At 34.6% G+C, this 23,878-nt stretch overlaps 1 protein-coding gene across 16 annotated transcripts in view; it reads left to right on the top strand.

Annotated features, from left to right (window-relative positions):
- The window catches only part of TENM3 (teneurin transmembrane protein 3), a 606,711-nt gene that overhangs the window by 460,848 nt on the left and 121,985 nt on the right, over window positions 1-23,878 (top strand). For 15 of the 16 annotated variants that reach the window (XM_081269536.1, XM_081269543.1, XM_081269542.1 and 12 more), the window contains 3 exons: window positions 2,345-2,467; window positions 17,474-17,688; window positions 23,637-23,847. In XM_081269536.1, the coding sequence (XP_081125662.1) occupies window positions 2,345-2,467; window positions 17,474-17,688; window positions 23,637-23,847 (549 nt within the window). The remainder of the gene's footprint in view (window positions 1-2,344; window positions 2,468-17,473; window positions 17,689-23,636; window positions 23,848-23,878) is intronic. The other variant, XM_081269535.1, reaches the window with a different exon arrangement.

Raw genomic sequence — 23,878 nt, 5'->3', positions numbered from 1 at the left:
GAGTTTAAATGGAATTGCTGACAGACTGTAATTTAAGCAGGGAGTGTGAGTAGATACAATTTTGCAAATATATGGGGTAGATGTGGCTATCTGTGTAAGTATAGCATGCTTTTAGATTTATTAATAAAAGAATGTGGAACTGGTAATTAGAATGACCCAAAATTGTTGATTTTTTAAAATTCAATCAATCATACATAGTAATGGTGGACTTTCGCTCCACTACTTCTCATATAATACACTTAAGAAGTCATTAATTATTAGTAGTATGATATTCATTCTTAGCTGTTTGTATATTTGCTTTATATTTTGTTTCTCTTTAAATTACTATATCACTATCCGCAATAATCTTAGATTTTAAAATTTTAGAAAATAGAAGTATGGCTAATTTTAAATCACTTATTTATCAGATACTTGTTGAGGCCTACTCTAGGTGGCAGGAACTGTGTTCCTAAACATATTTATATCTTATAAATTATATATAGAAGTGAAATAAAACAGTCCTGGGTGGATTTCTCCAAGAAGTTAACACTTGCCATCTGAGGGATTAATAGGTATTTGACAGTGCAGAACATTGTAAACAAAAGGGACTTTTAATTGAGTGGTGCCATGGTCTGATCAAGAGAATCCAAATAATTCAATAATATTATAAATAAATGGAATTCCTATATATTAATAACTGTCCTGCTGTATGCCAGCTATGCTTTATATGCTTCTAGAATTTTCACATCAATTTAACAAGTCTCATTTTTTAAGTAAATCTAATCTTTGACAATTTTTCCAAGATTAAATCCTCAAGTAAGTATTAAACAAAAATCTTTAACTGCGTTCAAGGCCAATGTTATTTTACACTATGCCAATTTAATTTTGTTACTACTTAGATAATATATTGGATATTTAATAAAAGCTCTTTGAAAATGGTGGTTATCACACTACTTCTGACAAATGTTTTAAATACTTGTATTTTTCTATTTCTCTGGTAAATTTGAATTTGTATAGTGAGCAAAACAATGTCAAAAATTTCTCTTCATGATAGGGTAATATGACCATCACCTGGCATCCCTGTGGATTTTGGCTTTCCTTAAGAAATAATTACTTGGCTATATTCCGTGGAGCACAAATGAATATTTAGTAGTTGTTAATGGTTAAATGGCAGTGACATATTCTTTTTTTTGTTTTAGAGAGAGAGAGAGGAGAGATAGAGAAATTTTTTAATATTTATTTTTCAGTTTTTGGTGGATATAACATCTTTATTTTATTTTATGTGGTGCTGAGGATCGAACCCAGCGCCCTGCGCATGCAGGCAAGCGCGTTACCACTTGAGCCACATCCCCAGCCAGGCAGTGACATATTCTTATAAATATTTTTGATAAATTAAGAAAATAGATAATATATTAAAATTTAAATTAGATTACATTTATAAATTTGTAATTATATCACATAGTCCTCTAGTTATGTTTTCTAAATATTTTAAATAAAATTAGTACATACATTATAAATTTTTGACAAATTTGTTATTTATTCCGGGTGTGGTGGCACACACATATAATCCCTGCAGCTTGGTAGGCCAAGCCAGGAGGATTCATCAACTCAGCAAGACCCTGTGTCCAAATAAAAATGTAAGAAGGGTCTGGGGATGTTTCTCAATGGTTTAAGCACCCCTAGGTTCAGTCCCTGGTACCAAAAAAAATTTTTTTTCACTTATAAATTTATAAAAGTATAATCATACCATATCAGAAACTCACAAGAAATTACCCGACACATATGCATGTATTTGGTTTGAGTCATTATTGAAATATGTCATAAATTTAAAAACCACTAATCTTAAATATTATATTCAAATTTTATTATATTTTGCACATCTGAATCCATTCTGGTCATTTCATATATAAATTCATCTGTGAAACCAGTTTTTTTAAATTTCATTATAATCCAAATACCTAGCATGTCTTTTGAGAACATATAACAGAGCATTATAAATTTGCAAATGACCTGTGGCCAAGTACTTGTGGAAAATACTGCCACAGAGCATTCTACCACTTACTTGAAAGATGGTGAAAAGGGAACATGGACAAATTACAGCAAATAATGATTCATCCATAAGACTTTTCTGATACCAATTAGCTGAATATTAAATCATTATTGAAATGTTGCCATATTGCACAGCATTACTTCATAAATTGCATGTGTTTGAGGAAATTTTATAATTTTATTGTGCAGTTGTCCTTGGTATTTCAAAAACTGGGAATTTTAACTTTACATATGACTCTTGTTATAAACATGCTTACCACTTACTCTTGGAGCTAAAAGCAGCAGACCTTTAACAACTTGTATTTTTTACCCCCAGCAATGCATCTATTTGGCCTCAACTGGCAGTTACAGCAGACTGAAAATGACACATTCGAGAATGGAAAAGTGAATTCTGATACCATGCCAACAAACACTGTATCATTACCTTCTGGCGACAATGGTAAGAGAAAGAATTATGTATCTGTGTTTTTCTTTTAACATTGCTTTTCCATAAACTGATTTTTACCCATGCTTACATCCAGTTTATATAGGAGAAAGAGAAGGTTTAGAAATTATGGGTATCATGTTTTTATGAGTGATTTTTATTAACTTACTCAAAAGGTTGGAAATTCACATTTTTATCATAGAAATACTATGATTTTCTGCCTTCTGATTTCATGGGTAGGCTTTTCTACCTTTGCCTCCTGAAATTATCTATTGAGATTTATTTTTAGTCTAAAATAGATTATAGTCCTATAAGTGACCTCTTATATTACCTTGGGTATATTATGTTTTCTTGATTCAACTTGTATGTGATGTTGGAATACTATATTAATTTTATTATAAAAGCTTTTAAATGCAAAACACATTAAAGTATTATAATTTATTGACCTTTCCTCTGGTTGCCCTATCTCTAAACCTTTAAGAGTTTGCATTTTGGGATACCACAGAATTTTAAATCAATTGATTCTGAATTTAAAAATGGACTTTAAGTGGCTAGAGAACGCTGTGTGTTTCATTTGTCCATATAAACACCCAAAAAAATACAAACAGGCATATGTATATTTATAATATATTTTATATATATACTTGTTTATTATTTATGTATATGTATATACATATACATATATATATATATATACATGTCTTGGCATTGATATCTTTAGATGTTTTGCAAAATATGCTAATGCTTTGTATCTCAAAGCAGTCTAATCAATGTATCTTCCTTGTTAACTGATAAATTGTTTGCCTTTAAGAATTTCTTTAGCCCTTCTTCCTCTTTGTTTCTTTTTACCTAGTGCATTTATATTTTACTTTGACATCAATTATGTCCATCTCATGTGGCTAGTTTCTTTACAAGAAACTAGTACATATTTAAAGAACATATTGCTGCTATTTTACATGTACCCCTTTACTATGACTAATGCTTGTTAACATTTTTTCTTCTTTGCCTTCCCATCATTTATTTTAACAATTATACTTGATGATACTTCCCTGCCTCCTTAGAGAGTTTGTGGAATTTTATAAGACATTAGACTTTCACAATAATAATGAATGCCTCCCCACATGGAGCCTTTTCATACAAAGTTCTACATGTTCTGAAAGAACTATAAGCTGGTGACTGACATGTCACCACAGCTTAAGCAGACAAGGGCAGTCACTGTGCAGTGAGTTCATAGAGGTGAAGAAAAGCTTTCATAATTGAAATGACAGGTGAGAAATTTCAATTAAGTAAACATTAATTACCTTAAACACTTATTTGATTTTATACATTGATGACACACATATGAACAAATCAAGTAAATATACAGAAATCAGGAATGTTAATTTTGTTTATATTGATGGATAATCAGACTATCAAAGTAGTTGATTCCTGTAGAAATGCTTAGATGGCGCTTATTAACTATGCATGTAGAGAACTTTCTTACTGACTGAAGAAATTGTAGTTATGTTAAAGAGATATATAACTTATTGGGGACATTTTGCTTATTTTACAATACCCCAACCTTTTATTATGATTACAGTGAACATAGAGTATGGCTAATTAGTTTCACAGTACTCTGAAAGCATGATATTGAGAAAGCTGGGGATTCAGAGATGCTCCCCTAGCCTGGTCTCTGGGTCCTGGTATTTTGCCAGGAAATATGTCTGTTCACATCAGCATCCCTCAGCTCACATAAGCCCATATTCAAATCCTAACTCTTTCTCCTATTTACTTAGTAGCCTCAGGCAAAGTGTGTAGTATTTTAGATTTGCAAGAGAAGTTTGGGGCAACCCTGGAATGGACAGCCTAGCATCATATCAGCTCCAGAGGATTAGAATATACACATGAACATGGCTTCAGAAGTCTCTATAAAACTGGAGTCCTCTGAAACCATGACTTTTAAACTACTGACCGTGACTGCAGTAAGACATCCATGTCACATTAAAGCCAACATGCATATACACATATATATCTGAAATAATCCTTGTTATTTTGTAAAATGTACCTTAGTGTTTGCTATTCTATTTGATTATATTTCCAATTTTTTTCTTCTTTTTAATTTTGAATTTTATTTATTCTAATTTGTTATACATGACAGCAGAATGCATTAGATTTCCCATTTTTAACAAGTACTAGTTACAGCTCACTAAAGTAATTCCAAAGTTTACAAAGAACAACAGTTTTATCCCCCTTCTCTCAGGTGGCGGAAGTTCTCCTGTATGATCATAGAGTGTACTGTATACAGTTGGTGCGTGTCTGTCCAGCAACTACATGTACATATATTAAAAAGTACCTTTATCCTAGCTGTGTTAAAAAAAGTCTCTCATATAAAAGATAATTAACAGCCCAGAATCAGTTAAATATACTAGAGAACTGATCCTTTAACCTGCCAACTTTTGTAGAAATTTCTCTTCCTTTAAAGAAGGCTCTGTCTGGACTCAGAGCTTGTCCAAACTGTGACCTAAACAACAATCATTTGTCTGCTTCATTATTTCTCCCATAACCTAAATTACGAGGAGATCTTTTTTCCATTTTTCCTGGTCAAGTGTCCTATTTCTTAAATACTTATGGACCTGAGTCATAGAGGAGCAGAAAGGGGCTCTATTTGCAAGTAAAATCTGCTGCTTTGAGAACTGCATGATGAACTTGTCATGTCTATGCACCATCCCATGCTACTTTCACTCTATAAACTGTCCAGGGAAGCAGATCACATTATGTTGTCTCTTTAGAATAATTTCAGATTACAACCCTTTTGAAAGCCTGAGAATTCTGAACAAAACTCACTAGGAGAATTAACTGTGTTAAGCATAATGAGAAAATTACTTCGCAGCTTCTAAATGCAATCCTTGTATTTGTGTAGTGCTATTTTATTCTTATTTTGTAAATATAATTCTAAGAAACAATCATTGTACTAATGGTTCATTGAACTCCCTGCTTGCCTTTAAGTTAATATGGAACCAAAGCTTCTAAATGGTAGTTAGTATCTAAAAGAAGAATTTATCTTATATGCCGTGATCCTTTACTGATTATTCCTGAGACCTTCTTTGACTACATATTTTAGACATGAGGTATCATAAGTGTATGGTCTCCGGCAAAACTGATGGATATAGACAAAGTGAATAAATAGATAAGAATAAAGTTTGGAGCTCAAATAGTCTTCCTAGAAACTAAAATTATTCCCCTGGACCAAAGAATTCATTTAGCTTAATGTACTGGAAAAAATCACACAGGCTTATACTCAAATTCTAGCTCCTTCCTTTATTTACTCTGTAACCTTGAACAAGTTACTCAACCTCTTTGAGCCTCAATTTCCTCACATGTAAAGAGGGAATAGTAGTACCTATCTCTTGTCTCACCAGCTTCTATAGTCTGGCAACCCAACTATATTTCCCATGCAGGGTTCTCTGCCCCATACATAACTTATAGCCCTCTCTCAGCAAATGACTTTGGATTCTGTTGAATAGAAAAATAAAAGAAGGAGCTCCCTTGATTTCTGTAAACAAATATCCATTCCTGTATGTACGTGGATCTATCCTTTCACCATTTTCTCCCCCTATTCAAGGCTATTTGTTCCAAGATTCTCTTAATCTCATTCAGTATTTTTAAAATTCCCCCCATCTGCTGACCCTCTCCAGTCACCATTTGAACTTTCCAGGGTTCCTCATGTTTTAGGAAGAAAAAAAAATCTCCCTTTACTGCCTCCTACTCCATCAAGTCTTGCTCTTCTTTCTTACAGACAGTTTCATGAACACAGTGTGTTTATTCCCTATACCCACCTGTTTAACCTTCCACATATTGCTATGCCAGTCTGGTTTCTGCAGTACTCCTTCTCATGACTGTCCTCTGTCACCACCACTTTTTGAAACTGATATCTTCCAGGGTTATCCATTGCCATGTCAATAGCACCAAGAAATAATTTTCACTCTTTATCATATTTGAGTTCTTGATAGCATTTAAAAGTTAACCAATTCTTCCTAATTGAGGTGTTCTTTTCTCTGAGCTTCTGTAATATCACATTCACTGTAACTTCCTAACAATTTTGGTAGGACCATCTCAGTTTGTTTAGTTGGTTCATCTCCCTCTACCTGATCCCTAAACATTACTCTTTCTCGGGACTCTACTCTTTCATAGGTTCTCGCATCATCTCTCCTGACACTCTATGTGCCATAGACTCCAAGATCAATAAGTCCAGCCTAGATTACTCTCCTTAGCTCCAGAAATCAACTCATAAAATCTATCCAAGTTTCTTTGGAACATCTCCACTTGGGTATCTTCCAAGCATCTCAAACTTCATGTGTCTAAAACTGAACCCATCACCTACTTTGGATGTCTATTACTGTATAACAAATCATACCGAAAACTTAGTAGTTTACAAAAACAATTTATCATCTCTCATAATTCTGTCAGTTAACTGGGCAAGTTCTTGCATTCTTATTTGGGACTCCCATGCAATTACTTCCAGATGTCAGCTGGGGCTATCTGAGGCTCCATTGATCTAGAAGTACATGGAGGCTCATCTACATGCCTGGCATTTGATGCCGTTTGTAGATTCAAGCTCAGCTCTGCTGTGGATGTCCTCTAGAGGACCTAAAGGTGACTTCTCATGTGGCTTGGGCTTCTCAGAATGCACTAGCTGGTTCTGAAGAGAAGCATCCCAAAAGAGAACTTCTGAGACATCAAAAGAAGCTATGATAGGGCTTCTTGTGACCTAGCATCAGATATTCTGAAACATCACTCTCATCACATCCTATTGGTCAAGAAGTCAAGGACGGTCAACCCAGCTTCATGGTAAGGGGCGGTCAGCTCCCTCTCCTAATTTGGAAAATGGAGGAACACATAGCTTAAGGGCATTTTGGATGGTAGATATTGTTGTGGCCATCTTCATAAAACATGACTGCCACATCATCTCTTTCCAACTGTGCCTCTCTCTCAGGGATTTCTAGATCAGGAAATGACATTGTTATTGACCTAGTTAACTGGTCTGGAAGTTTAGGAGTCATTCCTGACTCCTTCTACTATCTCAACTCTCATATTTAATCAATCACTAAGTCCTGACAAATCTAACTTTATTATCTCTTTTGAGTCCTATCATTTTTCATCTGAATTATAGCAGCCAATTATCTGTACTGTCTCCAATCTTGCTCAATTTTTTATTCTTCACACACAAATCTGAAATAAAAATACCTCACCAAACCCCTTGGTGACCCAGATTCTAATCACATGCCTTTAAATGACATACAAGGCTCTCTACAATCTGGCTGCTCTTTGCACCACACTACAATACAAAAACTATATAGCGGAGAGATATCAAAAGTATAAACTCTTGAGCCAAACTGCCTGGTTTTCTGTCCTAGTTCTGACCATTAATGCTTGATTTACTCATGACAAGTTATAGAGCTTCTTTGTTTCTAGTTTTCTCATCAATTAAAAGGAACTAGTACTATTTACATTATAGAATGGTTTTGAGTAGTCAAACCACTTAATTTTGACTACATGGTTTAAGTGGTGTATAGTCCATAACAAATGCTTGGAAAATGTTAATGGTTATTTACTATTTAATGTATACCTTCATTGCTGAAGTGTAAGGCAAGGATCATTATTTTTCCACTGCTCTATGCCATGCTCTTAGCAGTCATTGGTCTGTAATAGGTACTTGAAGAGTATTTGTTGCACGAATGAGTGAAAAATGATGAGATATAAAGTATATAAAGGGCCAGCACAGTACCTTGCATAAAGTATTTGCAGAGCAAACACTGATGTAAATAATGGTCAAGAACTGCCACTCACTGGCCTTTATGCAGATTACCTTCTCTAGCTTCCTATTTCTTTATAGGGTAGTAGTGAGGTTTAAATCAGATAATACATGTAGAGTGCCAAGCAGTGATACATATCAATAATTATTAGTTTGCATTTTTCTATAATTCAAGATTATGTATTTGTAATTTGTAGCAAAATTCCTAAGAAGATAGATCTTTAAATTATCATCAATAATATCCTCTAAAGCAGTAATAGAAGCCCCTATAACAAGCTATTTATATTTTTATGAAAGGATTTTATGAAAGGACTCTTATTTTTCCCTTGAATGGATAGTCTTGATTCAATTTAGATTATTTATTGAGCATATATTATGTGATGTACACCGAGAGAGGTTCTAGAATATAGAAATTAAAAAAAAAAAAAAGACAGTCGCAGTTGCTTTTCCCAGAACATGCAGATTTCTAGACAAGGACAAAATCAAGCAAGCAATTGCAATGAATTAGAAAATAATACAGTAAGGGAAAGTAGAGGTATGATACCGTGAGAGGACATCTCAACACCAGAATTATTGAAAGGGGCAGTGATATGAATGCCAAAATGTAGAGGAGGATAATTGGAGATAATATAAGAATAAAACAAAAGGTTGTAAATTTTGGTTAGTATAACTATGGCAAATGTCTCTACCAATCAAAAACAATAACAACAACAACAAAACTTTTATATAAGTGCAAATTGAAAAACTATGGATGTGTGCATGTATGCATGTAGATGATTCATCCTACTTAAAACATTATTTGTTACTTTTAAAGTTTACATTTCTGTTCTTCCTGTATCTATTTTTTCAAATACAAGACAACTTCAGAAAATTGGATATTGTAGCACATTAAAGATTGCCTTTTGGTTGGAAGAAATAGGCCTAATTGGGTTGCAAGAACATGGAATTTTATTCAATACTTTTTATAATATTTGTGTTATTGTAATGTATAATAGTTCCTTAATTAGATGCTATATTGATTTTGACCACTAAACTATGTTTACAAAGCAGCTGGGTTTTTTTTTACTTGTGATGTAATACTCTCTGTATTCACAAAGTTAAGTTATGGCATGTGGTGATTTTTTTTAAAAAAACCTATGTTCTCTCAGAGATCTCAGAGACCAGGTATGAACCCAAGATTAGGTCATAGAATTAGAGAGTGGGCTATTGATTGTCCACAAATGCCTAATTTTGCTTCCTGTCATCTTAATCATTAGTGCCTCTGTGGGACCTACAATAAGGATACTATTATTTACCCTCTTCAACAATTGCAGTTTCACTTTGATAATTGCGTTTTCTTTGCTGCCTTTCCATTTTAATCATTACAGGCTTGTTTACTTCATCATAGGCAGATAGCAAATTGATGATATGTGTAGAGAAATATTTAGTGTTTTGTGACTTCCAATGATTTTTCTGATATCACAAAATAATTTTTAAACAGATACCAAACCTCTTAATTATCAACATGATATTAAATACACTGTTTGTCCTTGTAACATCTATGGTTGATAAACATCTACAAAATGTTTTTCAGAGATCAAAGTATTTCTTAAAAGGTTTTCTTTCAAAGGCCACGTTACTGATGTGTTTTCATGTGAGCTGTGTATCACAGAAGGAGAGGAGTAACAATAGCCTTGTGCACGTGGTCTCTTTTTGGTTCCACACACTGACAACTGTTATTTTAAAACAGTAATAAGACTGTTGTGGCACATCCTTACTGATGAAAGGAAAAAAATCAGAGTTAGTAGGTGAAAAGACTGCTGGTGACTCCCACAGTTAAGCACAACAGGACATGTTTAAAAAAAAAAAAAAAAAACCCTTCAAGATGGTGCCCTGGTGTGTCTGAAGACTTGGCTCATCTCACTCTCACTGTGAAGGCTTTAATTGGTTTGATTCCTAAGCCACAAACGTTGCATTTAGAATAACTACAGGGCAGTCTGTTCCCTAGCTCTGTGTTTTCCTCCGTTATTCCTTCTTTTTCTCTTAGTACACCCTGCAGACAGCCTTGGTATTTCCTATGATCATTCCCAGGTTTAGACTCTAGGGGTTTATGGAGGTAGTGATCTCAGTGAGGAAGGATGAAAGCCCTGAGACTGGCCTTCCTTTATTTCCTCTGAAGCCTAAGTTTTCTGGAATTCAGGGCACGATGAAAGACTTCTGTGTCCAGCTTTTATCTAAGAGGACTGATGAGCTGCAGAGGAAAGGGTTGTGCAAGTATTTACAAGTTTATCAAATCATGTCAGTGGCTCACTGACTCCCAGGTGTGTTCACAATCAATAAAGAGCATTTGAAAAATACTAACAGGAATGACCACACTTGATTTGGCCAAATTAGAGAAGCTCTCTGACTTGAAAAGCAACAAGACAGATTTTTTTAAAAAAGACAAAGACACTTTAATCCCCTGATATTCAAAATAGAGGCCCATGTGGAAATGTAACACTAATCTAAGCTGCCACTTTGGTGGATCTCAGCAGAGAAAAATCAGCTATGTCCTTACATTTCTACATCACTGATCATTATGAAAGGTCAGGTCTGCATCTACCTTTTAGAAAAGGCATGTTCTCAGACTTTAATTCAAAATAAATTCCTTCTAAATAGCATAATAATTTGAAGCAAATCGAAGTTGACAGGCACCCAGAGATGAGATTCATGTTTTACAGGAAAAGCTAGAATACACATGTGATCTATCTTGTTCTTGTATTCCTTTTAAGAAAATATCTATACAAAATTAAGTAGAATTTTAAAAATTTTCTTGAGACCATGTAAATGTGTTTCTTAAAACCTTTTCTGTATGAAATCATGGGTATAATTGTTAGTTCTAATAATTGATTGAATGTGACTTAGTTATTATATAAATATGCTAAATATTTTTATAATTATGAAACACGAAAAGTAGAAATGTATTGACAAAATCTCTCCAAATGAGGTGAATGGGAATTTTTTCAAAGAGTTTATATATGTGAAAATTACTTACAGAATAAAGCAGAATTCTATATTATTCCTATTCCCATTTCCCCTTTTTACAAATATAAGAATGAGAAATCTTGCTGCAAGATAAGTAGGAATGGAAGGAATTTTTTTGAGTGAAGCTGTTCAATTCATTGCAGTCCTCACTAGTCAAATGTCAAAAAATCACATTGCAATCTATTTCCTTAAAGTATGTTTAGTGATCTATAAGCTGACAGTGCTATCCCATTTTTTTCTTCAGTTTTATTGAAAGCAAAGAATTGGCAACTACCTGTGTTGAAAAAGACTTGGCAGACACATTTTAGTATCAACCTTTTTCTATTTCTGTGTGGTAAACCAAAAAAGTCATTACCAAGCCAGCAAAATACTAATTATCCTTTTATTCTTTTACATAACAGCACTGTTTAGTATAATCATAATGGAGTGGAAAATTGAAACTATTGTACATTGTAACTCACCTTTACCATTGTAATCTTTTTGAATGCTTTCAATAACATTGCATGCTTTAAATATATTGATTTAAGTAGACCATTTAATTTATGGGAAATAGCTTTGATATAATTTAACTAGAAGAGCCAGTACTCATTAGAATCAAAACTTAGTTTATGTCAGGAAAAAAAATCTGACATTGTTTTCAGTTCAAATTGATAAATCTGCACTTTGTCACAACCATCTCAGTTCTGGATTCCTGCTCTAGTTAGGTAGCTAGATAAAGCACAAATCCTTACCATAAGCTTGACAATTGTAATAAGTGAAGCATTGTTGCATTTAATATTTCTTGCTTTATTGATTTGGTCATTCTGAGACTCTTCTGAAGGTTAAAAACATTCTTTGACAATGGTTGAGGGTAGGTGATAAAGCCTTAGTTATCCCTCCATCTTGATAGATTGACTTCCAAACATCTCAATATCCTGAGTACCCCATTCTTAACCCCACACTGTGCTTGATCAAAATACAGGTAAGACAGAGAAACACTAAATCCCTGCATTGGGTTTCTGGTGCCGTGAGTATAGGAGGTTTCACCAACATAAATACTTTCAATTTTGCCTTTGTTTGGCTTGCTGGAAGCTTATGATCCAAGACAATGTATCATGTCAGATTTTGTATGTGTGAGAAGTGTACCTTGTGTTTTAAAGAAAGTCTACATGTAGAAGTTGAGATTCTAAAAATTAATTTCCTAAACAAGTACATGTCTAAATGTACCTGCATAGGAAAAATAAACCATCTGTCCTCTGCTCATGTACCACAACCATCAACATGAAAGACTTCTGTGAGCTCCAAAGGTGTGGGAAGTCTTCCCACCAGCAAGCAAGCAGGCAGTGCTGTGGAAGTCTCCAACTGGGTTCCTTGCCTCCAAGTCACTTGTGACACTGTCTCTGGAGACAGAGTCAAAGTCCAGTGAGAGCTCAGTCCCCTGCTTCAGCTGCCAGTCACAACCCCATATGCTTTACCTGTGTTCTAACTTCCTGGCTACAAATTGGGGTTCCCACAACCCTTTCTTGGGTCCAGTTAACTTGCTGGGGTGGCTCACAAGACTCACACATTTACTAGGTCATTTCATAGTATACTACAAAGAGCACCGATGAAGAGATGCAGAGGGTGAGGTATGGGAGAAGGGCCCTGGCCCTTCGGGAACCTCCACGTACTCAGTGGTCCAAAGCTCTCTAATCCCTGTCCTTTGGGAGTTTTATGGTGGGTCTTTTAACATAGGAATGATTAATCAAATTATTATCTATTGGTGATTAACTTTAACTTTCCATTCTTCTCCTCTCCCTGGAGATTGGGAGGTGGGCCTGAAAGTCCCAACCCTTTGATCCTGTCTTGGTCTTTCCCATGATCATCCCCCTTCCTGAAGCTACTTGGGGCCTGCCATCTATCAACCACTTCAATAATGTACAAAAAGGCACTGTCACTTCAGAGATTTCAAAGATTTTAGGTGTCATGTTTCAAGAAATGGGGATGAACACCAAATATGTATTTTACAATAATAGTACCCCAGGGTGTAACCACCCTTGTTTGAAAACCCCTAGACCTCCCTGGGTACCTTGAACTCTAAAACTCTATTACATTATGATTTAATTAGTTTTTTTTCATTACAGGCAGGAAAAAAATTATCATAACCACTACTGCCCCATTCAAGCACATCCAATCAACCTTGTTTGGGTTTTTTGTTTGTTTTGTTTTGCTGTTATTTTAGAATTGAAAGAGCTCTCTTTCTGTAAAGAAGCATCTGTTAAATTAGCTATGAGACTAATTGGATAAGTAGATATACTCATTGACACAACAATTGGTCCTCATATCATTTCAGTGAGTCAGATTTTTAACCTCTCAAAATCAATATGAAGAAAGCAACAAAGCAAAAATATCTAGCTATTAAATTACTTTGAGATAGTGAAAGCTTAAACCCTAGAATTCAAAATTTGATTACTGTTACCAAAGCTAATACACATGAATAAAGATGTTTGGGTTGAAAAAGTTTCTGGGATTAGTACCAGTTTGTGTTTAACAGCTCTTAAAGCACGGGTATGCTATTAAAACTTCTAAAATCGCTTACAGTAGCAATAGATAGGATCACCATTAGAGAGTAGATTAAATTACATAAGCTTCATATAGAAAAGATAGAACTTGTTAATAACAATAAACTGTAATAAAAGGGTAGAAGTGCATAAACTGAATGAATTAATCCAAACCTGAACCATATTCATATTTAAGTAGGATAGTGTACTAACAGGTTTCAGTTGGGAAGAAGACTATCATTGCTCTCAGTATTTTAAAAATTATTTTATGTAGAAATCAACCAAATGACAAAAATTTATTAGGGATGTATTATAAGTTACCACACAAAGAATGATATGTTGCAGCATCCTTGGCAGGTTTTTTTTTTTAAATAAAAACCCATTATTCCTTCCTAATAAAAGTATAACTTTACATCCTGAAATTATGAGCAATGTAGATGTTCTAGTGTGGTTTAATGAGTTAATATATCTGATTTTGTGTAAAATCAGTGAATAGATTTAAAACTTAGTAACATAAAGTAATGTTTTTGTTCTAATAAAGAGCAAAGATTGTACTGATGATTTGGAATATATTAGAATTCTGCAGCCCTCCATTTACATCATGTAGATTACTTACTTTGAGAACGTAATCTACTTCTGTGAGTCTTAGTTTCCTCATCTCAAAACATTGAACTCATAGAGTTGGTCTTGAAGTTTAATGTAAATAATGCAGGAAAAAATACCTGTCATGTCGTAGGTTCTCACCAAAGATTAATTCCATCTGTCTTCCCCCACCTTAATCCTCTCAGTGAAAGCTAATTCATGACAAATGTAGGTTGCTGTACAGAAACATCCTAAATGAAAAGTAGAAAGTCATCTCAAATACTTGAAATTTTCACTAGGTAAAGCAAGATATCTCTTTAGATAGAAAGCAAACCTTCTCTAGGTGATGGATTATATTTTTCTTTTATTAACTCTTTATTCTAATTTTGCTAAAGTGAATGCATATTATTATAAAATAAATAATGAAATTTCTTTGAATGATGCAGTTTATCTAAGAGTTGGTACATGAAAAATCACATGGATGACTATAACTCAACTTTGAAATTTTATTCCTTATAGCATTTTATACTACTAAATTGGTTCAAGAAAAATAGACCCAGTAGCTGAAGGACTGTTAAGTGCCATGATTATGGACATTGAGAATGAAGAGAGGAAGTAAAATTGCAAATAATTTCTTTTTATTAAGCTCTCTGGTACAACCCCCTTCTGCCTCCTACCTGGGTTTTTATGACTATATTCTCACTGGTCTCTCCATTTCTAAGCTTCCTACACTACTACACTTTAATTTTCTTGAAACAATGATTCCATTTCACCTTTAGCCTGCTCAGAACCTTTAATGGGTCTCCATTTAGCTGTAGCTGTCCTTTGTAACTGATGGAACATGTGTCATCATGGGGTGCAGTAGTACAGGTAATAAGCAATCCTAACATTTACTAGAAATATACTCTCCTCAAACCTCACATTTATCTGAAAGAGTGAAGTTATTGTGAATTGCTTCAATGTCTCAGTCAGAAATCATGTGTCTGCCTTACTCAGCTATGATTGTGAAGCATGCTTTTCAGTAATCTTGAATTTTGGGTCTCTCAATTACCATACACACACACACACACACACACACACACAAGAACAAGTGGCTTTGTGCCATTGAAATGCCATTTACCCATAAGTCTTCTTCAAGTATCCATTTTAAAAGCATACCATAAATGATATGTGTAGTAATAAAATGCTAGTAAATATAATATATCCTTGGGGAAAATGGTATAATAATGCTCTTTGATAGAGTGAAAATACATACAGAATATAAAGTATAAATACAATATTCTTTAACCTGTTATTCAAGGCCCTCTACACACTGTTACCATTTTCTCTTTGCAGCCTTATCTCCCATTACTCCCATGACAAACCTATTGTTTTTATTCATTCAGTACTAAGGACCAGCCACTGCAATAACACTTGGGTATCATGCTCATTTATTAATCCTTACAGTAGTCCAGTGGTCACATTCCCTTCTCTATTTTTCCAAATGAGATTTAGTGTTGAAGGTTTAATATCTTCCATAAGATCACTCTGCTAGTTGGTGTCAGAATCAGGATTCAAACTCAGGTCATCTGACTCCAAAACTAGTGTTCCTCTTTCCTAGCCAGATGGATTTCTCTGCTCACCATAATCCTAACACATGTTCATTTCCACAGTCATTTTTTATATCATGATGTTTATTCCCATTCAGAAATGTTGTTCTACCTGTCTTTAGAAGTCCAGCCTACAGTGAAATCCTCCTCCTCCCTCAGTCATACATTGCTTTAGATTGTTATTTAATTTATCAGTTTGTAGGTGTTGTCTCCTCAATCAGGTTATTAGCTGATTGATGGAAAAAGCCATTTAAGCAGCAGGAAATCATCTCTAAGATATTTATTGTTTAGTTTATATTTCTTGTTATCGCCTCAATGCTATGTCCCTAGAAGACATTCTGTAAAAACATACTCAATGTCAAATTAATGACTCTTGACAGATAGAAGACTTTCTCCTTCGTCATTAGGACAAGATAATTTATAATTCTCATTTGAAATTAAGTCCTCAAATTTTGAATTATTGACTTCTCTAGAGGCTATATTCTGTTTAATATTTTTTTAAAATAAGAATAAAATTGGTAAGTCAATTTTGTTATCATTTTAAGAGGTATGAATTTGATAGAGGATAATTTGCCCAATTTCATTCTGTTTCTCAGTTTTCATGGACCCTTTCGACATAAGAACCAATTAAGCTCTGTGTTTCCATTTACTGGTAAATGGTAAATATTCTTTCACTGCTAACCTCCATAGAATAATTGAGAAAGGACCTCTCATCCAAGAGGTGAAAGGAGAATGCCATACCAAAAAAGTGGAATCTTGAGTCTGTTTTCCAAGAATGAGGCCATGCAGGAAGAGAGATAGTGTGTAAGAGATGGCAGAGACCCAGAGAGCAGAGAGTTTTTGTTCCTGTAGACTGAAGGTTAGTGGGAGGGATGATGTCATAGGCCCACTAAGGCAGAAAGTTGAATGTGAAATGAGAGTCAAAAGAAAAGAGGAAAAGTTGTGACAGCCTACATTAAAAATGAGAATTTCAACATGTCACTCTGTCCCTCAGAGTGTCCCCTTTGCCCCTTCTCTACATTCTTTTATATATCTGATTTTTCATTCATCTAGTATATACATTAGAGAGGACCACATGAGTCAGGGCCATGGATTGGTTTTGTTGTCATTTGCTTAGACCCGTATGGAAATCTCCATAATTCATTCTGCTTAATTTATACTTTGCAGTGTTATAGTATGGTTAGAATAGCTAAGAAGTACCAGATTAATCTCTTCCAAGAAATAACAAGACATATAATTTGTAAAATAATTGTGTTTCAAATGATCAAGAAAGACTGTAAGTGTGAAAACAGCTTCCATAATAGGCATACCTGGGGGGAAGTCAAAGGATTTTGACTTAAATATCTTAAAGAATGTGTTAAATCGGAATTAGTAAAACAACAATATCTGACAAAAAAGCTCTTAAAGTGAAAATTATGTGAGCACATTTTATTATCAGAAGATGAAATGCATGAGCATTTTGTGAAAATTGTTTTTGGAAAAGAAACCTGTTTTATTTTCATTTTCTATTCTTCATCCATGGATCTTTCACATTCAGGAAAATTAGGTGGATTTACACAAGAAAATAACACCATAGATTCTGGAGAACTTGATATTGGCCGAAGAGCAATTCAAGAGGTTCCTCCTGGGATCTTCTGGAGATCACAGCTCTTTATTGATCAGCCACAGTTTCTGAAGTTCAATATCTCTCTTCAGAAGGATGCATTGATTGGAGTATATGGCCGAAAAGGCTTACCACCATCCCATACTCAGGTAAGAGCAAGCTCTGTTGTGAAGAAAATGGAAAGTGTTAGTTTGCATTTTTACAAGCTGCTCTGATTCCTGCCAGGCCCGGTGGCACATCTGTAATTCCAGTTACTTAGGCGGCCAAGCAGGAGAATCACAAGTGTGAGGCCCCCGCTTGTTAACGTAGAGACCCTGTTTCAAAATAAAAAATATTTTTAAAGAGCTGGGGATGTAGCTCACTATTAAAGCACCCCTGGGTTCAATCCCCAGTACCAAGAAACAAAAAGTTATTGTGTTTCTTAAGTTCAGCTGTTTGGTTAACCAAACACTTTTGAATGGATCTTTTACTATCGAAAGAAATTAGAATGTAGCTTATATATTTGGTTTGAGGTTTTCCTTTCAGTAGTAGGAAGAACACAATTTTCTTCCTGAATTGCTTTGATCATCACTACTTGATTTAAAATTTGCTAAAATTTGTGTGTTACTTAATAAACATTGAGCATCACCTGTATACCTAGTAAAGCAGGACAGATTTTCTGAAATTCTGTGATAATTTCATATGATTATATACTTTTATGTAGTAGATGCATAACATATTCACCATAAATATATATTCATTCTGTTGAAAATATATTGTTTAAAAACTTATGTCAGGTTTACAATAAGTGAAGAAATTATGGGAATATAAACATAATGGCATGAACTTTATCAAATTCAAGCCACTATTCTTCTAAAAGAATGAACATCGAGATTCATAGGCAAAAGAGCTTTCATAGAAAACCAAGTATAAATCCCATCTTCTTGGGAGGTTGAGACAAAGTATCTGTCTCAAAATAAAGTAAAAATGAAAAGGGCTAGGAATGTAGCTCAGTGATAGAGCACTTGCCTAGCATGTACAAGACCCTGGTTTCATCCTCAGAAATACTCACACACACACACAACTGAGAATTTTCATGTATATTTTATGTTATGTAATTTTATGAGAAATGCTTTTTTCTATAACCTAGGAACATAAATTATGAAGAGAAACTGATCAGACACTAGTAAAGAAATCACATCTTCAAAGAAACATGAGTAAGAAAATTCCAGCATGCTTTCTCTAATGTCATCATGGATCAGGTTCATATACATATGTAAAGTTTATGGCTGTGAAATTTTTGAATATCATGCTGTAGAGTATTCATTTTTCCTATCTATATTATTAAAGTAAATGCCTTGGATCCTTGTACATCAAATACTTCTTACAATGTACTTGTGTCCAATTTTCAATTTTAGATTTGATTTCAGTTCATGTTATAGGTGACACTGACTGGGATGTAATAAGCAGATTTTCCTAAATGGATGTGTGCCTCTAGAATTTTAGTTATAGCAGATAGATTGCATTCATAGCAATAGTCCAGGGAAATATGAAAAAATATTTTTCCACTGAAACCATATATAAATTTAAATTATCTTTCTCTATTTCAAGAAACACACCTCTAAGCTAAGCACAACAGTGAGCATACAACTCATATATCCAGAAAAATAACTTAAGATAAAAAATTATTTATTGTGTTATATACTAGAAAGTCTTATTTAAAGGGGCTATGGCTAACATTTTACAAGTTTAACTTGCTAACTTTCTGTCACTATGACAAAATACCCAAGAAAAGCAATTTAAGGAGAAAAGATTAATTTTGGATCACGGGTTCAGAGGTTTCAGTTCATAGTCACTTGGTCCCATTGCCAAGGGCAAACCATCATGGCAGGAGCGTGTGGTAGAACAAAACTGCATATATCATGTTGGCTGAGAAGCAGAGAGAGAGAGAGAATGTGTGCAAAGGCAGCATGGGCAAGATATACCCTTAAAGGACATGACCCCAGTGACCTACTTCCTCCAACCACACCCCCCTTCTAAAGTTCCCCTGTTTCCCAATAGTACGACCAGCTGGAGACCAAGCTATAGCCCATGGTCTTTGGGGGGACATTTCAGATCCAAATCATGATAATCTATAAGATCAGGATTTAAATAACACAGTTTCAAGTTTTCTTATAATTCTTCTGTAATTTAAATACAATGCACATGATATCTACTTTTCTACCACAATATATGTGTCTAAGTAGGTTCTTGCATTTTCTTAAGCTTAGCAGTTATTAGAGTTCCTTCCTCAAGTTTATTCAGATCAGCAGAGCAAACAACTGTTTCAGAGTTCAGTGTTTAAACATGAAATATGCTATAAAGCAGCCCAAATTGAACATTTCTCTGTTTCTGGGGAACATTAAATAAATCAACCTGAAATAATTAAAATTGGCCAGCCATTCAGAATAATCACTTGAGTTTCGAAAGCCTTTATGACCCTTTGTAAAACTGTCCATTTGATTGTTGCCAAGGAATCAATTGACTTTCTTCTCTCTGATGGCCAATTCATCCTCCTGAACAGTCAAAAACCTAAGGAAGCAATTCATGCTTCACAGTTGCACGTGCTATGGCTTGTTAGTACATTTGCAGTGAAGATTGTTTTAAAGTAAGGGATAGGAACCTGAATTCTAAGCACACCCTGGCCACTTTTTGGCTTTGTAATCTTGCACAACTAACTTCTCTAAGCTTCATTATCTATTGGTAAAAGGAGATGTTTAGATCACATGATCTCTAAAATCTCTTCCTTCTCTACAATCCAATGAAATAAAAGACTATGCCACAACAAAAAGTTTATTTAAGGACATATTTGAGTATTCATGGATTCTGAGTTCTTATCACTTTAATAACAGAATTGAATTAAACATATAGGTAAGCCAGACACAATGGCACACACCTATAATCTCAACAGCTACGGAGACTGAGGCAGGGGGATTTCAAGTTCAAAGCCAGCCTCAGCAATGACAAGGTACTAAGTAACTCAATGAGATCCTGTCTCTACATAAAATACAAAATAGGACTGGAGAAATTGCTCACTGGTTGAGTGTCCCTGAGTTTAATCCCCATTTATTTACCAATCAATCAATCATACAGGTAGTCTGATCTTTTCAGAAAGGAATGGCTAAGATACCTGAAAAACATCTATTTGCATGTTTTATGGTCTGTTAGAAAATCAACATAAATACAACAAACATAGGTAAAATTCTCTTTTATTGATCTATCAAAGGACTTTGTCAATACGTTGTAGTTTAAAGCAACTTTAAATGAGAAAGATTTTAAAAGCATGTATATGTACTAACTTTACATCATAAGAAAATTACCCTGAAAGAGAGCTTTCACACTGAGACAGTTCCAGTCTTACATGATGTCTTCATTATTAAGCATAAACTTTGTCTCATGGTGGTTTTCTCCAAGTAATAAGGCTGAAGAGTTAGCCCAAAGTGTTTCATTCTAAAAATTGCATGACATCTTAAGACTCCTTCCCCTAACCCACCACAAAAATATCCACATCCAGTACTGCAAAGAAAACTGAAGTTTTCCCATATGTGGTAACTTTATACCCTGAGAAGAAAGATTATTGAATATTTCCATTCCATTTAATTTGGTTATTTGTGGTAGAGATGGTTTTGGTGTAAAGAGGAGAACTTTTTCGTATGTATTTGAATAACCCTCCTGAAGTCATGTGTGAATTGCCCCCATAACAGAACAGCCTACAACACAACAGTTATCTAAACACCATTGGCTACTTCCTACTGCCCCCATCATGCCCTCCCCCCACTCTTCTCTTAGTGTTCATGGTGTGATGCAAATGGTGATTTCCATGAAAATGCTGATGATTATGATTATGGACCAGTTAAAACTCAAATTTTCTACCCTTTTACTTTTTTCAGTTACTGTCTTTAGCATTAAGGGAGAAAAGAGTTGAGGTACATTGGGCCATAGAAAGAAACTTTTCTGTGGCTTTGCTATACTAATGTAAATATTCAAATCTGATGAGGAAATGAATGACTTATTTGAAATGGAGACACCCTTAAGAACTGCTGAATTGATTTTCCCCTGATCATTTTGAAACAGAATTCTAGCAAAATTTTTTTTTAATTTTTTTATTTTTATTTTTTTTAAGAGAGAGGAGAGAGAGAGAGAGAGAGAGAGAGAGAGAGAGAGAATTTTTTTTAATATTTATTTTTTAGTTCTCGGGGGACACAACATCTTTGTTGGTATGTGGTGCTGAGGATCGAACCCGGGCAGCACGCATGCCAGGCGAGCGCGCTACCGCTTGAGCCACATCCCCAGCCCTAGCAAAATTTTTACAAGTAGCCACACCAGTCACTGTTTTTATCCTGTAGGAAGTAAATGGAAAAAAAATATTAAGCAAGTTATTCACCATTTGTATATGTTTCTCATGACTGAATTATGTTGTAATGTGTTTTACTACTGAAGAACAAAAAAAATGCTTTTAAATTTAAATAAAGATTTTAATAGGCAGAAACTAAATTAGATGTTTAAAGTCCTCTAACTATAACAGTAGATATCAGTAATCTGTACACTGGTAATCTACCTCAACTATGATTCCCAGAAATGCCAATAATTAATTTTATTCCAGTTTGATTAGATTATAATAATCTTTTACTATAGAACTCTGATGAAATTCCACTTAAGGAGTCTATCAGAAAGAATTTTAATGACTCACACAGTACCATAATCATGAGCTAGATATAGATAGACAAATTATGTGTGTGTGCTTTTCACTATAAATATATCTCAGAAACAAAATTAAACCAGGTAATAGTGTAAAGAAACTGAATCACTCTACCTTTAAGAAACTTATGATCTAAAAAGTTTATTGAAAATATGTTGGAAAGTTTTTTCATTGTCTTCCAAAGTCACTGTATTATCTCAGGTAACAAAGTGTTATTACCCCATTCTTACCAATCATATTCTAATAGTTTAAATCTCTAGTTTAGTTCTTCTAAGAACCACCAAGGTTTGTGATTGATCTTACCAAATTAGGTTTAATGATGTCTGATTTTCTAGTAATATTTGGGCACATGGATTATTATTGCCACCTCTTTAAGTGTCCCTGTTGTTGAAGATTTTAGACTTTTGATCAAAGATGTAAAGGTACCTTGTTGGTCTGTGTTTTTATCAGACTATGCCTAAGTAAAAACCCCTGGTTGCTTTAGACAGCTATGCCAGGGTCACAGAAAAGAGGTAGAGTGGTGTGGGGGGAAGACCAAGCAGTGGAGCAAAATGTACCTGAGTTCATAGACCCACCCCACCTCTGCCCAGATATTCCCTTTCCTCTCCTAACCCCCTTCAGTGTTAGGGATTAAACCCAGAGCCTCCCATATGCTATGTAATCACTGTACCACTGAGCTATGTCCACAACCCTTTTTGTTTTATTTTGGGATAGAGTTTTTTTAGCTTGCTGAAGCTAGCCTCAAATTCGCAATCCTCCGGCCTTAGCCTTTTGAGTAACTGAGATTACAGGTGTATGCCATTGTGCCCAGCTACTGCCCACGTCTGACTCTGCTATGGCTCCTCAAAAATCCATTTTCTTCTTCTTTAATGAAAAACTATTAATGCCTTCACAAAAGGGTTTCCATAGGATTTAAAATAATCCCAGTACTAAGTAAATGTCCCAAAGTAGTTTTAACTATTTGAGTATTAGATAGAAGGAGAAGACCTGTAGAGATTATCTAATGGTCTAAATAAAATAAGTCTACTGGGTTTGGAATGTAAGTTCATGTAGATTTTATGTTTATATCCCCAAAAATGCCTAAACTCATTGAACTTTTTAGCAGAATTTAGAGAACTGAATAAATTTGGAAACCATATTACTCAATGAGGAAAAAAAAAGATCTGTTAGGTTTAAATACAACAATGGTGTGTGTGCAGTAAGTAGCTTTCATCATCTCTGTAAATACTATGTGTAGAAGATATCTACCATGTGGACCTGGCAGTCAGGAACTTTTTTCTAATATCCTATTTATTTGCAAAATAGAAGAACAAAAGAGAGAAGCAGCCTAACTATAGTGTCTCTAACTACTAACACAGTTTTCCTTGTCCTGGTCCCCAGTATGATTTTGTGGAGCTCCTGGATGGCAGCAGGTTGATTGCAAGAGAGCAGCGGAACCTGGTAGAGTCTGAAAGAGCAGGGCGGCAGGCAAGATCCGTCAGCCTGCATGAGGCCGGCTTTATTCAGTACTTGGATTCTGGAATCTGGCATCTGGCTTTTTATAATGATGGGAAAAATGCAGAGCAGGTGTCTTTTAATACCATTGTTATAGGTAAGAACACTTCAAAGCATCTTTTTCCAGG

This window comes from Spermophilus citellus, assembly GCF_964194105.1.
Source record: "Spermophilus citellus genome assembly, chromosome: 16".
Classification (NCBI taxonomy): Eukaryota; Metazoa; Chordata; class Mammalia; order Rodentia; family Sciuridae; genus Spermophilus; species Spermophilus citellus.
The sequence above is the reverse complement of the archived record's forward strand: the minus strand, read 5'-3'. Positions and strand labels throughout refer to the sequence as shown.